Source organism: Cajanus cajan, chromosome 3, assembly GCF_000230855.2.
Source record: "Cajanus cajan strain Asha chromosome 3, NIPB_CcT2T_4, whole genome shotgun sequence".
NCBI classification, from domain to species: domain Eukaryota; kingdom Viridiplantae; phylum Streptophyta; class Magnoliopsida; order Fabales; family Fabaceae; genus Cajanus; species Cajanus cajan.
Genome location: NC_138519.1, coordinates 34295261 through 34309892, shown reverse-complemented (window position 1 = coordinate 34309892; position 14632 = coordinate 34295261). Strand labels below are relative to the sequence as shown.

Genomic DNA, 14632 nt, shown 5'->3' with positions numbered 1-14632 from the left:
TTTGTTGTAGTGTGAAAAGTATATGCATCTTGTTGATATAGAAAATACTGATTAGATCTATTTTAAGTCATTATCAATTATATAATCTCACACAAATACAATCTCTCTCATTTTAGTGTGACTGAGATGCTACACTTTACAATAATAAAAATTGAAAAATTAAGGAATGAAAAATAAAATAAATCAACAATATCATAATCATTAAAATATATTATTTTTTCCCTTTTAGTCTACCAAATAATGTACGCCATATTTTTTAACGAGCCAAAATAAGCTTTTAATGTTATAAAAATAAATATCTATAAAATATTAATTAATTAGAGAAAAACAAATATTTTGTTGATAAATATCATAATGATTAAAGAGAGATTAAAAGCAAATAGCTTTTTTATTAAACATATAATAAGAAAAGCTAAATTAAATTTTTATTCAAATGCTACTGTATATAGCCTATATAATTGGGTAGCATCATTATCTTAGGGCCATCCAGGTGGCATTATTCTTATTTAGGGAAAAGGAAGAAAATTTACATAACAAGTTAATTTAAAAGATCAACTAGTATCTAATATATTAAATCTTCATTTCACTATAGCCCCAGAAGTTTCTGAATTCATTTCGGCAAAGAGACTTTTGGAACAGTATTGATAACTATTCCATGGGCATTACTAGAAAAAGCATAGGTTGATTTTTTGGGTTGTGAAGAGATAATGTGAACTTGATCAAATGTAATACCGAAACAACCCAATGTGCAACATTTTAAGTCTATTGCCAAGTTCCTAGCCGAAGTTCCATCAAATCCACGATAAGTCACTTCACTCACCATGACTGCTTTCTCCTATTTTGTCCAAATTCAAAACATAATTGTTGTAACTAATAAATAATAAACAAGTTAAAATCACAAGAAATAATGTGAATGCAAATATTCATGTTTTCACCCCGGCATTTGGTCCTTTAGTGCCATAGTTCTGGTCTATAATTATTGGATTTATAGCATCTTTTAGTATGATTTGGTCGAATGTGATTTTTCTTGCATAACCTGATCCACCCTGTATAAAATAGGACAGTATTAGAAAAATACTTAAATAGTGAAAAAATGAGATAAAAAAAGAATAATTCATTGTTTTGTTCTTTACATATGGAGAGAAGATAAGATGACATATTTTAAAATAAAACATGAAGAATAAATAATATGATTTTATTTACAATTTAATAAGGATTATGATTTATTATTTGACTTTTTTTAATATACTATTTTTTTATTTATTTAAATAACTTGGGCCCATTATTATTTACCTAAATAACCCATTTTTTAGGCTTAGGTAAGAAATCAGTTATTAGATAACCGATTTCTCAAAGGATATTTTTATAGGAAGAATGTTGGTTTTCATAGGAAGAAGGTTGGTTTTGATAGGAAGAAGATTGGTTTTCATAAGAAGAATTTATTGGTGTGAGATCTACATATAATTGAACAGAAGTAAGATGTTTAAGGGCACGAATCATTTGAATCATACCATGAACGTCTTCATCGTCGGTAAGCTTGATAGCCTAGAAATTAAACATTCCTCCGCTACCACTTGTGGATATCGAAAGTAAAATTGATCAACTGAATGTGGTTGTGGTAAGTTGAGTTTTCTTTGGATCTTAACTTTCAACGCGTCAAGTGTGATACATGAACTAATTGATAAAAACATTGGGTTAGAGGATACAAAAGTATCCCCTTTGTTTCTTTGAGTGATTTCACCATTGAAGAAGACTAACACATGGAAAGAAGAGGAAGACATTGTTGTAGACAAAGACTAACACACGAAAACAAGAATACTTGGCTCAATTGCACTCTGTATTTGAACCCAAGAATGGTCTTATTTAAATAGAAGGTGGAGATAAGGTTCAACCAATTACACTCATCAACCGTAAACACTTCATCAATGACACTTTGAAACCTTAAACATTGCATCAATGACACACTGCATCAATGACACAGTCATCAATGACACACTGCATCAATGACACACTACATCAATGACACAGTCATTAATGACACATTGCATCAATGACACTCTGAAACCCTAGCATTTGATTTCTGACGCATGTAAATCAATGTCATTCTTAATTAACATATTTATAATTTTAACAAATGATTTACTAAATTATAATATTAAATTTTGTATATTTAAAAAATTTAATTTCATTATTAAAATATATTTTTTAATACATATTTTATTTGACAATTTTCAATTAAATTATCTCTATTTTTTAATTATATTTCTTTTTTTAATCAAAACAATATTTTTAAAAATATTTGAATTTAAATAATAAATATATTTTTTATATTCTAATAACTAAACTAAATAATTTTTTTTAATTATTAATAATAAATTTTTAAAATCTGAAAATTAAAAATTGAAAAACGAAAAAATAAATATAAAAATCTGGAAACAAAAACAAAAAATGAGAAAAAAAACCCAAAAATATAAAAACAAAAACCAAAAAATGAAAGAAAAAAAAAAAAAGCTCAATAGAAAAATCAGATACTAGGTAACCAATTTCTCACCTGATCTTCAAAATTGAGTTATTTAGGTATGGGCCCAAGTTATTTAAATAAATAAATAAAAAATAATATATTAAAAAAAAAAGTCTTTATTATTTAGTTAGACTCACCGGCCATGTTTTGATTCTTGCTCCATTTGTAGTCCCAATGAAGGTGCAATTATATACATAAACCTCTTCAACTATCTCTTTAGCTCCATTTTTACCCAAACTGCCAACACTGATTCATTCATAAATATGTTTGATGCATTAGAATTGTCAAAAATAAGAATAACAAAATTGAAAAAAAAAAAAACATTGTCAAATATTTAACACAATTTTTTAAGTTGAAGATCCGTTTGCATATATTTAAACTATCAATTAGGTGTAATAAACTACTCTTTGGACCTACAATATATAAGGAAAAAAAATTAAATTTGTGGACTAATATATAAACAAATTTCAATCAAATCAATTTTATTTAATATTCTTAATTCAAAAATACTCCTAAAATAAATAGATAATAAATAAAAACTCTATTTTACTATATAAGTGTAATCAAAGATATTTTATAAAATATAGTGTATATTTAATTTAAAATCGTAAAAATTAAATACATTTATTTATTAACATTCATGTATAAATTGATTTTTTTATTACTTAAAGTACCATATAAGTAAAAATTAGAGCAACCAATTAAGATAAAAATTATATAAACCTTATCCCATGGCCTGGTCCACAAAAAATCCTGGTAGCATTGATGAAGGAGCAACCAGTGTTGATGGCAATACAATCATCACCTATTTCAAAATGTAAGGTAAATTAAAGTTGCATGTGTAACAAGTTATTGAATACTGTGTATTTGTTAGTTTAGTTTACCAGTTGCTATAGTAGAATCTTCTATCGATATATATTTGGAATTAGCAATATCAAAGCCATCAGTGTTAGGACTGTTCTCAGGAGCATTAACATTCATATGAGCAAATCTTGCACCATTGCAATCATCTATAGCTATGTGAGCTCTAGCACTATTAGTCGTGCTTAGAGAACTCACAACAAGACCATTACAAGAGTGGAAACACAAGGACTACATATATTAAATAGTTACACCAAAATAATTAGTTACAAAATTAATAAATATTAAAATAATAATTATTTAAATTTATATATATATATATATATATATATATATATATATATATATATATATATATATATCATACTGTTGGTCGTTGACAACTTTTGCATTTCTCCCACCAAGAAGAACCATAGCCATCGATATATCCTCCTTGCCCATCAATTGTTAAACCATTTACATATTGGATCACAATCCAACATCCCCTATCACCAACCCATGTATCCATAGTTGGAGCAACTATTTTCCCTGCAAGCTGCAACAAATTATAGCAAAACAAAAGTAAATAAGTAATTAATACTATTTATTTATTTAATATATATACATATTGTGCATTTGTATGGTGCAAAATGTGTACTATTCTTATGTAGTATGATGGAAGTAATTGATTAGCAAGCTATACCCTAATGCAAAAACTTTGTGCCTTACAAGGACCATTGAGCTCTAATCTTCTCACAAAAAATATTTTTCCTGCAGGTATGACTAGAGTTACTGGCCCTCCCATTCCACACACACGTTGCCACGCACTTAAAATTTCCTACAATCAATTAGAATATATAAAATATAGATACTATTAAATTAATGAATACTTAGATGTAAAATTAATTTCCTTAAATAATAAAAAGTAACAAAATTGAAAGCCATATACATTTGAATCATCAGTTTTGCCGTCGCCACGAGCTCCTTGGTCCATCACATTAACATATGTCATTTGGGTTGTAGCATTGCTTCGGATACACAAACTGGGTGAAACCAAAAAATGAATCAAGATACATGAGATTATTAGCCTTTGCATTTTTAACCAAAGTATACTCACATATTAAACAAGATTTTTCTTTTGCTAGCTTGTAAAGGAATAATAGGTGAACGGGCTTTTATAGATTAAGCTTGCTTCATGGTAATTGAAAATGAATAATTAGCAAATCGGAAGAAAAAAAATCAGTAAAAGAACAATATCATAAACGTTAGAATATGCTGTTAATATATATATACCACAAGAGGAAAAAAAATTAAATGAACAATATCATATCCAATATATGCTTTTGATGTTATGAAATTATTTTTTTTCCATTAAACACTAAGCATAGAAAATGCAAATATCTTGTTAATGAAGTGTTGGTTTATTTTATTCTTTTTTGATGAATGTAAGAGCTTTAACTAATAAAATATCTAATAGTATATCTAAATTAATTTAATAAATCACCTAATAACATTGATTAATAAGTTAACTATTACATAATTTAGTCATTTAAATTTGTTTTTATTATATGCAAGTGTAATAATTAATTATCTAATATATACAATTTTAAATTTAATTTAGTTTTTAACAATGTTAAGTTAAATACTATAAATTATAATTTATTAATACAACTAGATTGGTGGCTTGTGTAAATATATGAATTAATTTTTTAATCAACTCATGATATATGAATACATTATTTTATCAACCGTTCTTAGTTTAAGTAGTTTAAGTAGTTCTATACAATGTTTTAAAAATCAAATCGATTATCAAACTGGTTAAATTAATGGATTAGTGAGTCAAAGTTCGAACTGGTGAGTCATTAATTAAACTACATGACTCGGTTTCTATTATTTTTTTTCAACAAAAGATTTAAATTATATATATTTCATACTTATACATTTTAATAAAATTCATATCATATCTTAAAAAAAGTTCTCCAAAAAAATTATAGTCAATATAATATTAATAGAACAACTAAATTATGGATTGATTGAACCATATTAAAATAATTATATATAAATAATTATATATATATATATATATATATATATATTAAAGTTTCCTTTCTTGACATATAATTATAAATAATTGTATATATTATATGTATTAAATTTTTCACTAATAAAACTAAAAGAGTAACTTGTCAGTAGGGATGGCAACGGGGCGGGGCGGCTACGGGTTTCATGATACACGTCCCCGTCCCCGCAAGTTAAACTCATCCTCATCCCTGTCCCCATACCCGTCGGGTATAGATTTTCATCCTCATCCCTGTCCCCGTCGGGTATCGGGTATACCCGTACCCGTCAATTTTTTATTTTTTATTTTTTGTAAAAAAAAATGATATTTTTAAATTATTATTTTTATTATATTATAATTATAATTAGGTTATTTATTTATCTCATATTATAATAAATAATCACACATAAAAAATATTAAATTTTTTTAATATAATTAAATTGAAAGTGAATATTAAATTAAAAATGAGAACGGGGACGAGTACGGGTACGGGTACGAGGCGGGTAAGTACATACCCGTACCCGTACCCGTACCCGGTCAAACCGGGTATTCCCCGTCAAAGTCGGGACGGGTTCGGGTATTACCCGCGGATACGGGATTTGCCATCCCTACTTGTCAGTAGAGTGGTTAATCTTTTAGTATGTTATACTTTGTATTAAAAGGAACAAATTTTATCGAGTACGTTGATTTTGTATTTTTGTATATTTTCACCTTTAAATTGAGAGATAAGACCATAGTTTTAAAAATCGGACCGATATTTTATGAGAATTATTTTTTTAAAGTTATTACACAAGTATACTCCACAATGATAATATTAAATTTACATATAGCGAATAATAAATTATCTGAGAAGATATTTTATGAGGGTTATTTTTTTAAGGTTATTATACAAGTATACTCCATAATGATGAGATATTGTCTACTTTAGACTTAAGCTCTCACGGTTTTGTTTTTGGTCATCACCCAAAAGACCTCTCTTTCATTAAAGTATGTTTGTGTTATATAAATTGTTATTTCTTATCTTATTTTATCGATGTGAGACTTGTTTATATCCTAACATGACGTTAGCTTTAAAATTATTCAATTCATATTTTAAAGGAAATAATTTGAAAATGTAGTTAAAATTATAAGGGAATATTTGATATTTATAATCAAATCAAAAAAGTATTCTTCATTTTATATACCTGTGTGATATAGGTGTGAAACATTAAAAATTCAAAACATTTCCAAAACCATCAATTACATATAATACTTATCACATTTGAAATATGAATATCATTTTATAATTAACTGAGTATATTCCCAATCAAATCTGGTAATGCAATTTACAACTAACTACTTTAAATTTTTTATTCGAGTATATCTCCCAAAATAAATAAATCTGCCAGTTGTGCATCTTCTCAAAATTATTGATACTATTACCTATATTTAATATGGCATGTTAGAAATTAAAAATTTTCATTGTCATATTATATTTTTTTGTTAAATACATGAATAATGGATTGAATAACTTTGTATGAGTAGTCGATCTTTTACACGATGTGTTCAATACATAATGTAATTAAATCCCACTTATTACATAATTTAATAGAAGATTAGAGTATATATGTAATTCACTATAAAAATCATAAACGATCCTTAATCTATGATTTTTTATATGGCTTACAAACTGAAAGTATATATGTTATTTAATTTTAATCTCACTAATATAAGTTAATATATATTAATGATTTAAAAATCATCATTTAAAAAAACAAAAATTATCGATTTGGATTTTTATGTCGACTTGAATCTTATGGCAACAAATTCTATTTACCTATATACTTGTATTGAAAATTATTGCATAAGCTAAAATTTTCATAAGATATTTTTAGAAAATATTAGGTTTAACTTTATTTTGTGCCCTCGAAGTTTTATTTTTATTTTTGCAAATTTTGGTTTCAAGTTTTTTTCTCACAAATTTTTCTTCAAACTTTTAAATTTCAACGATTTGTACCTGTCTATCAATTGTCCATCAAAATACTAACAAGTGATGATGTGGCATGTCTAATATAGATAATATGAATAACATAGCATATGTGGTAGAGGTTTAATTGTATTTTGTGTCCTTAAACTTTTGTTTTTGGGCAAATTTTGTTCCAAAATAATTTTTCTCACGATTTATGCTTCAAGACTTTTAGATTTTGGTGATTTGTGTCCTCCAATCAATTGTCCATCAAGATATTAACAAAGTGCTTGTCATTTGTGCCAGTGTAATGGGTTTTTACTTTGTGTTCATAAAATGATGGTTTCCATGTGAAGAAGTCCATAGATTGAAGAAAGAAGATTACATGCCTTTTATTCACTCTTCAAGATTGATATCGGATACTTTTTGCATAGAAAAGTACTTGTACCAAATAGAAAGAGAGCTAGGTTTTTCTCGAAGTGCAAAAGGACAAGCAAGAATTGAAAATAATTAAAAAAATAAAGAACCCAATGCTTGATGAACTAATTGTACAAAAATCATACAAGAAACCAAATATTGTTAGCTACTACCATATGATAAACACACATGATGAACTATTCATATATAGTATTTATTTAAAACTATTCTCATTAGAGTAAGGTTATGATTAGGAAGGGTTACTAACAATAAACTCTTTAATATATTATTTCTAGTACAATTTATTATTAGTTAAAATTTATTGAAAATTATAAAATTAAAAAGAAAGGCATAAATGTGTAACATCTTAATTTTCTGAAATAAAATAAAATAAATTATTTTTAATAAAAAATATACCATAGACTTAGTTAATTAATTAATTAAAATCATAAGTAATAATGTTTTTATTAATTAAATAACATAAAATAATTACTTTAATAAAATAATTATACTTCAAACTTAACTAATTGGGTTAATGATATAATTAAAATGTTTTTAGAAAGAATAGGCAATGGGTTAGAAAGGAGTCTTGGATTTGACTCTTGAGCCCAACCTACAAACTTATTGACAATAAGAAAAAGAGGTTGGGTCATATATACGTGTCAATTTTTTAAACCCTAAGAGTGTCTATAGAGGAAAAAATTAGAGGAGAACTCCAAGGAGTACTTGGAGTAACCTCAAAATAATGGAGATCATGTTCGTTGTCTTGGAAGTCATTATTTGAGGAACTAACCAAGAAGTACAAGTTGTTGCAATTCAAGACAATGTGATAACAATTGGGAAGCCACTAGAACATATGTCTCAGATGATGAGTAATAATAAAGAGAAAAACCTATAGGAGGCTACCAAAGATAGTATAGAGTAGCGACTAAGGCTACAAAGGATGTGCTTGTGTTACGGAGTTGTCCTTGAGGTAAGAGAGAGTGAGAATGTCTCAATCATGCGCACGTATGAGGGGTATAGGTAGTGAGGTGACCCGTAAGCCTCTTAAGATATTAATTGAATTATTTTGAATGCATATGTGTATGTTCTTGAATTGATCTATCACCTTATCTTCGTAAATTCATGAATTATGATGATTGATTCGAATGGCTTTGTACATTGGGGGTTAGGATGTATAATTTGTTTAATTATGAAAATTATGGTATGATTATGATTTTTACCTCTTAAAATCCTATCACTTATGATGGGGTGGTCTTATTCTATGGCTCTTAGGTTATCTTGAGATGATAATGATGGGGGGAGATTTGTACCACATACAAATAGAATTAAACACACACATTTGCACGAGTCTATATAATATAATTGTGATTGATTGTGTTACATGAATGATTGTCATTGATGATGAATGAATGTAGAGTGATTAATGTATATGAGGTGAATGTTTCCTTGGATGTTGGATATGAATATAGATGCATGTATGAAGCTTAAATATGATGTATGTCTTGTTTAGTGTTGTGTACTTGAAAAGGAGAATAATTTTATTATTATTATTCATACGTATTACATTTTCCTTATACCTATTTGTAACAATCTAATCTTCTAAAATAAGGAAATAAGGAAAAATATTCTGAAAAATATCATAGGAGATTCTATAGATATTTTCTCTAATTAGGAAGATTTTTCCTCTAATTACAAAACTCCCCCTCAAGTTGGTAAATGAATATCAATCATTCCCAACTTGCCTACAAGATCTTGAAATCTACCCTGAGGGAGCCCTTTTGTAAAAATATCTGTTATCTGAAGTTCTGTAGGAACATGAGTTGTAATCACAAAGCCTCTATCAAGATTATCTTTGATGAAATGTCTGTCAATCTCAATGTGTTTGGTCCTATCATGTTGTACTGGATTATGGGCAATGCTCATGGCAGACTTATTGTCACAGTATAGTTGCACGGGGTTGTCCACCTTGACTTTAAGGTCATCCAGAATGATTTTCATCCAGAGTCCTTCACACATTCCTTGAGCAAGGGCTCGGAATTCAGCTTCTACACTAGAACGAGATACTCTATCTTGCTTTTTGCTCCTCCACGTTACGAGACTATCTCCAAGAAACATACAATATCCAGAAGTATATTTTCTGTCAGTAATAGAACCTGCATAGTCAGCATCAATATATATTTTCATAGTCAATGTATCTTCCCTTTTGAACAATAACCCCTTTCCTGGACTTGACTTCAAGTACTGGAGAATTTTGTCAACTGCTTGCATGTGTCTCTCTCTTGGATCATGCATAAATTGGCTCACTACACTAACTGCATAAGCAATGTCTGGTCTTGTGTGTGATAGATAAATCAATTTCCCTACCAATCTCTGATATTGGGCCTTCTCTATAGGAGCACTTTCTTCACTTCCAATTCTGTGGTTTTGTTCTATAGGAACTGTTGAGGTTCTACATCCCAGCTTCCCTGTTTCTTTGAGGAGATCAAGTACATATTTCCTGTGTGAGATGAAAATTCCATTTTTGGAATAAGCAACCTCTATTCCAAGAAAATACTTGAGTTTTCCTAGGTCTTTCATTTCAAATTGGACTGCCAATTTTTCTTTTAAATCCAATTTTTCTGTTTCATCATCTCCTGCAGTAATCATATCATCCACATAGACAAGCAATAGAGTGAGTTTACCTTTAGAAGAGTGTTTTGTGAATAGAGTATGATCTCCTTGGCTTTGTCTGTATCCCAAGGAAACCATTACTTTTGTAAATCTTCCAAACCATGCTCTAGGGGATTGCTTAAGACCATACAATGCTTTCTTTAGGAGGCATACCTTATTTCTTTCATTTTTCACTTCAAAACCTGGGGGAATCTCCATGTACACTTCCTCTTCTAGATTTCCATGAAGAAAGGCATTCTTCACATCCAACTGGTGTAAGTCCCAACCAAAATGAGCAGCCAAAGCGAGAACAACTCGAACTGTATTCATCTTTGCCACTGGGGCAAACGTCTCCTCATAGTCAATCCCATAAGTTTGGGTATAGCCTTTTGCCACCAATCTAGCTTTATATCTTTCTATTGTCCCATCTGCATTATGTTTCACTGTGAATATCCATCTACACCCTACTGCCTTCTTGTCTCTTGGCTTATCAACAATTTCCCAAGTTGAATTTCTTTCTAATGCATTCATCTCTTCTTTCATGGCTTGAGTCCAATGTTCAAGTTTCACGGCCTCCTGGATTGAGGTAGGAATTTTTGTGGCATCAATGGCAGCAATAAAGCTTCTGTGCTTATCAGAGAGATTGTTAGTGCAAACATACTGAGAAATAGGATATTTAGCACATGATCTTCTTTCCTTTCTCAATGCAATGGGTAAGTCCTCAGTAATACTTACCTCCTCACTGTTATCTTCAGGGATCCTCACCTCCGGATTAGACAATTTTTCTTGCTCGAGAGCCGAAGTGGGTTGTTTTCTTCTTTCATATTTTTTGCCAAAAAATTTGTCTTCCGCTTCTTCCTCATTGTGGACCATGGTAACTTCATTGCTTAGATCTTGGGCATCCTGCAAAGACAAATATGGTAATGACAAGAAAGAGAGATCCTCCACTCCAAGTGCTTTCTCCCCCTGAAGTACTCCCCCTGAAGTGGTGGACTAGCATAAAAGGATTGTGTTTCATGAAAGGTGACATCCATGGAGATAAAGACACGACGACTTTGAGGATGATAACATTTGTACCCTTTTTTATTAGAAGGATACCCAAAAAAGACACATTTAAGAGCTTTGGGATCTAATTTACTACGATTAGGATGATGAGAGTGAACAAAAACAGTACATCCACAGACTCGACTAGGTAGACTGGATATTAGGGAGGAAGAAGGAACAAAAGTCAATAAAGACTCAATAGGACTAATTCCATTTAAGATATGAGTGGGTAACCTATTGATGAGATATGTGGCAGTTAACACAGCTTCTCCCCAATAATTTTTTGGAACAGACATTTGAAACAGAAGAGCTCTAATTACTTCAAGAAGATGACGATTCTTTCTTTCTGCAACCCTGTTTTGTTGAGGGGTGTTTACACATGTTAGTTCATGAACAATACCATTATGAGACAAAAAATTGATAAATTCATGATTCACATATTCAGTACCATTATCAGACCTAATTCGTTTGATATTTTTTCCAAATTGATTTTGGACAAGACGGAAAAATTTAACAAATATTTGGAAAACTTCTGATTTATTTTTCATAAGGTATGTCCACGTGACACGGGTACAATCGTCAATAAAGGTAACAAACCATTTGGCTCCGGAAATAGATTCTACAACAAGTCCCCAAACATCAGAGTGAATTAAATCAAATGGAGAAACACTCTTTTTATTACTAATAGGATAAGATGCACGATGGTGCTTTGACAATTGACAAATATCACAATTAAAAGACTCAACTGACTCTTTGGTAAACAAATGAGGAAATAAGGACTTGATAATGTTGAATGAAGGATGCCCAAGCCTTTTATGATGTAGCCATATTTGGGAATTTTCCCACGTCTCAGATGTAGCTTGTTGACTCATGATTTTTGTTTTGCTTTGGTCATCAGACTCCAACAGATACAACCCACTTTGCTCCTTAGCAGTTAAAATTGTCTTCCCCGTGGCAAGGTCCTGAAAAGCACAATAATTTGAGAAAAATGTTACTGAACAATTTAAATCCTTTGTGAGTTTTTTCACAGAGATAAGACTATTGGCTAATTGTGGAACATGTAAAACATCCTTTAATACAATAGGCGATTCCAAAATTATATTCCCAAAGCAGCATATAGGTACACCCTGACCATTTGCAACTGTAATAAGTTGTTCTCTATTTCTTTTAACATATGAGTTAAAGAACACACGAAAAGGTGTCATATGATCAGTTGCTCCTGAATCAAGAATCCAAATACCTTGAGACACATGACCAACAGTATTGAGACAAATCTTACCTTTCATGGATAGAGTACATGATCCAGAGGGCTTACTCATTGATTCAACCATTGCTTTCAAGCTCTCAAGTTCCTCCTTATAAGCTTTCATATCAAGTTCAGGTGGTGGTGAAGTACTGGGTTGATTGGTGGCTTCCTGTTCTGAGGTAGTATGATTTTCCCATCATTGAGAGACCTTTTGTTGTTACCCATGCGTTCGAGAACATTATTTCTTCCATGGAGTTTGAAGCATGTTTCCTTGGTATGTCCAGATCTTCTACAGTATGAACAATAGTCTCCATGATTACCTTTTTCAAACGACTTTCCTCCGGCATTTTCTCCCTTGTGGACCCCCTTTCCAGTTGTCATGGCAGAGCCTGTGTTGGAGATCCCCCCATCAAGCATGACAGCTCTTCGAGTTTCTTCTCCTCCTACCATAAAAAATACTTTTGATAGGGATGGTAATTTTTCTCTTCCTAAGATTTGTACCCTGATTGGGTCGTACTCATGATTCAGGCCATGGAGAAATTTAAAGATTCTTCCTCTTTCCATGGCTTCACTATGTGCGGCAGCATCTGTTTTACACATCTTTATTGTTTGGTACTGATCTAATTCAATCCAAAGTCCATTCAGGATTCCGTGGTATTCTGATACGGAAAGAGAGCCCTGTTTTGTATTAAATATTCTACTTTCAATGTCATAACATGCAGCAAAATCCTTTTTTAATGAAAAAGTACTCTGTAAATCATCCCATATTTCTTTGGCAGAAGAATGAAACATATAATTTCGACTTATCTCAGGAATCATGGAATGCCACATCCAAGTCATAATTAGTGAATCTTCATTGTCGCAAATTGGAAAATTTGAGTTGTCTGGTCCTGGCCCTCCACCATCTATGTGATTCAGTCTTGAACGTCCCTTGAGAATCCTTCGAATATACTGGCTCCACTGTAGGAAATTCCGACCATCCAACCGATAGGCACCTACCACATTTGGAAGATCATTAGGACCCAAAGGAATAATTTTTACCTCAGACATCCTTTGGAACGCAATCTGGTGACCCTATCCGAGACAACGACGACGTGTGGGATACACCGGAAAAAGGAGCAGAACTCAAAACTCAGATCTACTCAAATCTAGGCCAAATGAGACGTCACCGACCCGTGGAATGGACTCAGGAGGCTCCGGCGACTCTTTCTGCGGCGGCGGCGGCGAGTGGGTCTCGCCGGAGCTAGGCGCGTGGGCTACATGCGCCGGCGACGGTGGCGACGCGTGGCGGCGTATGTCTCGGAGCGAATTCCGGCGTTGTGTTCGCCAGAGTTGGGCGCACCTTTCTGCCCTATCAACGACCCTAACAGCTACGGTGGTAGCCGCAGTGGCCGGACAGTGGCGGCGATGGCTACTGTTTGCAGCGGAAACGGAGCTCCCAAGATCGGGAGCTCTGATACCAACTTGAAAAGGAGAATAATTTTATTATTATTATTCATACGTATTACATTTTCCTTATACCTATTTGTAACAATCTAATCTTCTAAAATAAGGAAATAAGGAAAAATATTCTGAAAAATATCCTAGAAGATTCTATAGATATTTTCTCTAATTAGGAAGATTTTTCCTCTAATCACAACAGTTATCCTTATGTCTTATATGTGTAACGCAGTGTGCAAACTGTAACGGGGCGTTCCAAAATTGGAACGGGCCGTTCCAAAAGCTTAAAACAAGGGAGATTTAGTAGCCCAGAACGGGCTGTTCTCAAACTGGAATGGGCAGTTCCAGACTACTAAATAGGCCTGTAAATTGTAGTTGAGAATGGGGCGTTCCAAACCCTAGAACGGGCCGTTCTGGTTGGAGAACGGGCCGTTCTGGTTGGAGTACGGGACGTTCTGGATGGAGAAC

General features: G+C 31.5%; 2 protein-coding genes across 2 annotated transcripts; both read right to left on the bottom strand.

Annotated features, from left to right (window-relative positions):
• Nucleotides 1–330: 330 nt before the first annotated feature.
• LOC109819167 (putative polygalacturonase At3g15720) lies at nt 331–4373 on the bottom strand. The gene is made up of 8 exons (XM_083071828.1): nt 4311–4373; nt 4066–4199; nt 3750–3852; nt 3406–3613; nt 3245–3326; nt 2659–2767; nt 959–1046; nt 331–828 (listed from the first exon to the last, which is right to left on the bottom strand). Exons 1-8 carry the CDS (start codon nt 4371–4373, stop codon nt 611–613), a joined length of 1005 nt encoding a protein of 334 aa, XP_082927954.1. The 3' UTR covers nt 331–610.
• Nucleotides 4374–12844: 8471 nt separating this feature from the next.
• Nucleotides 12845–13774, bottom strand: LOC109819166 (uncharacterized). The gene has a single exon (XM_020384791.2). It carries the CDS (start codon nt 13772–13774, stop codon nt 12845–12847), a length of 930 nt encoding a protein of 309 aa, XP_020240380.2.
• Between the last annotated feature and the right edge of the window lie 858 nt (nt 13775–14632).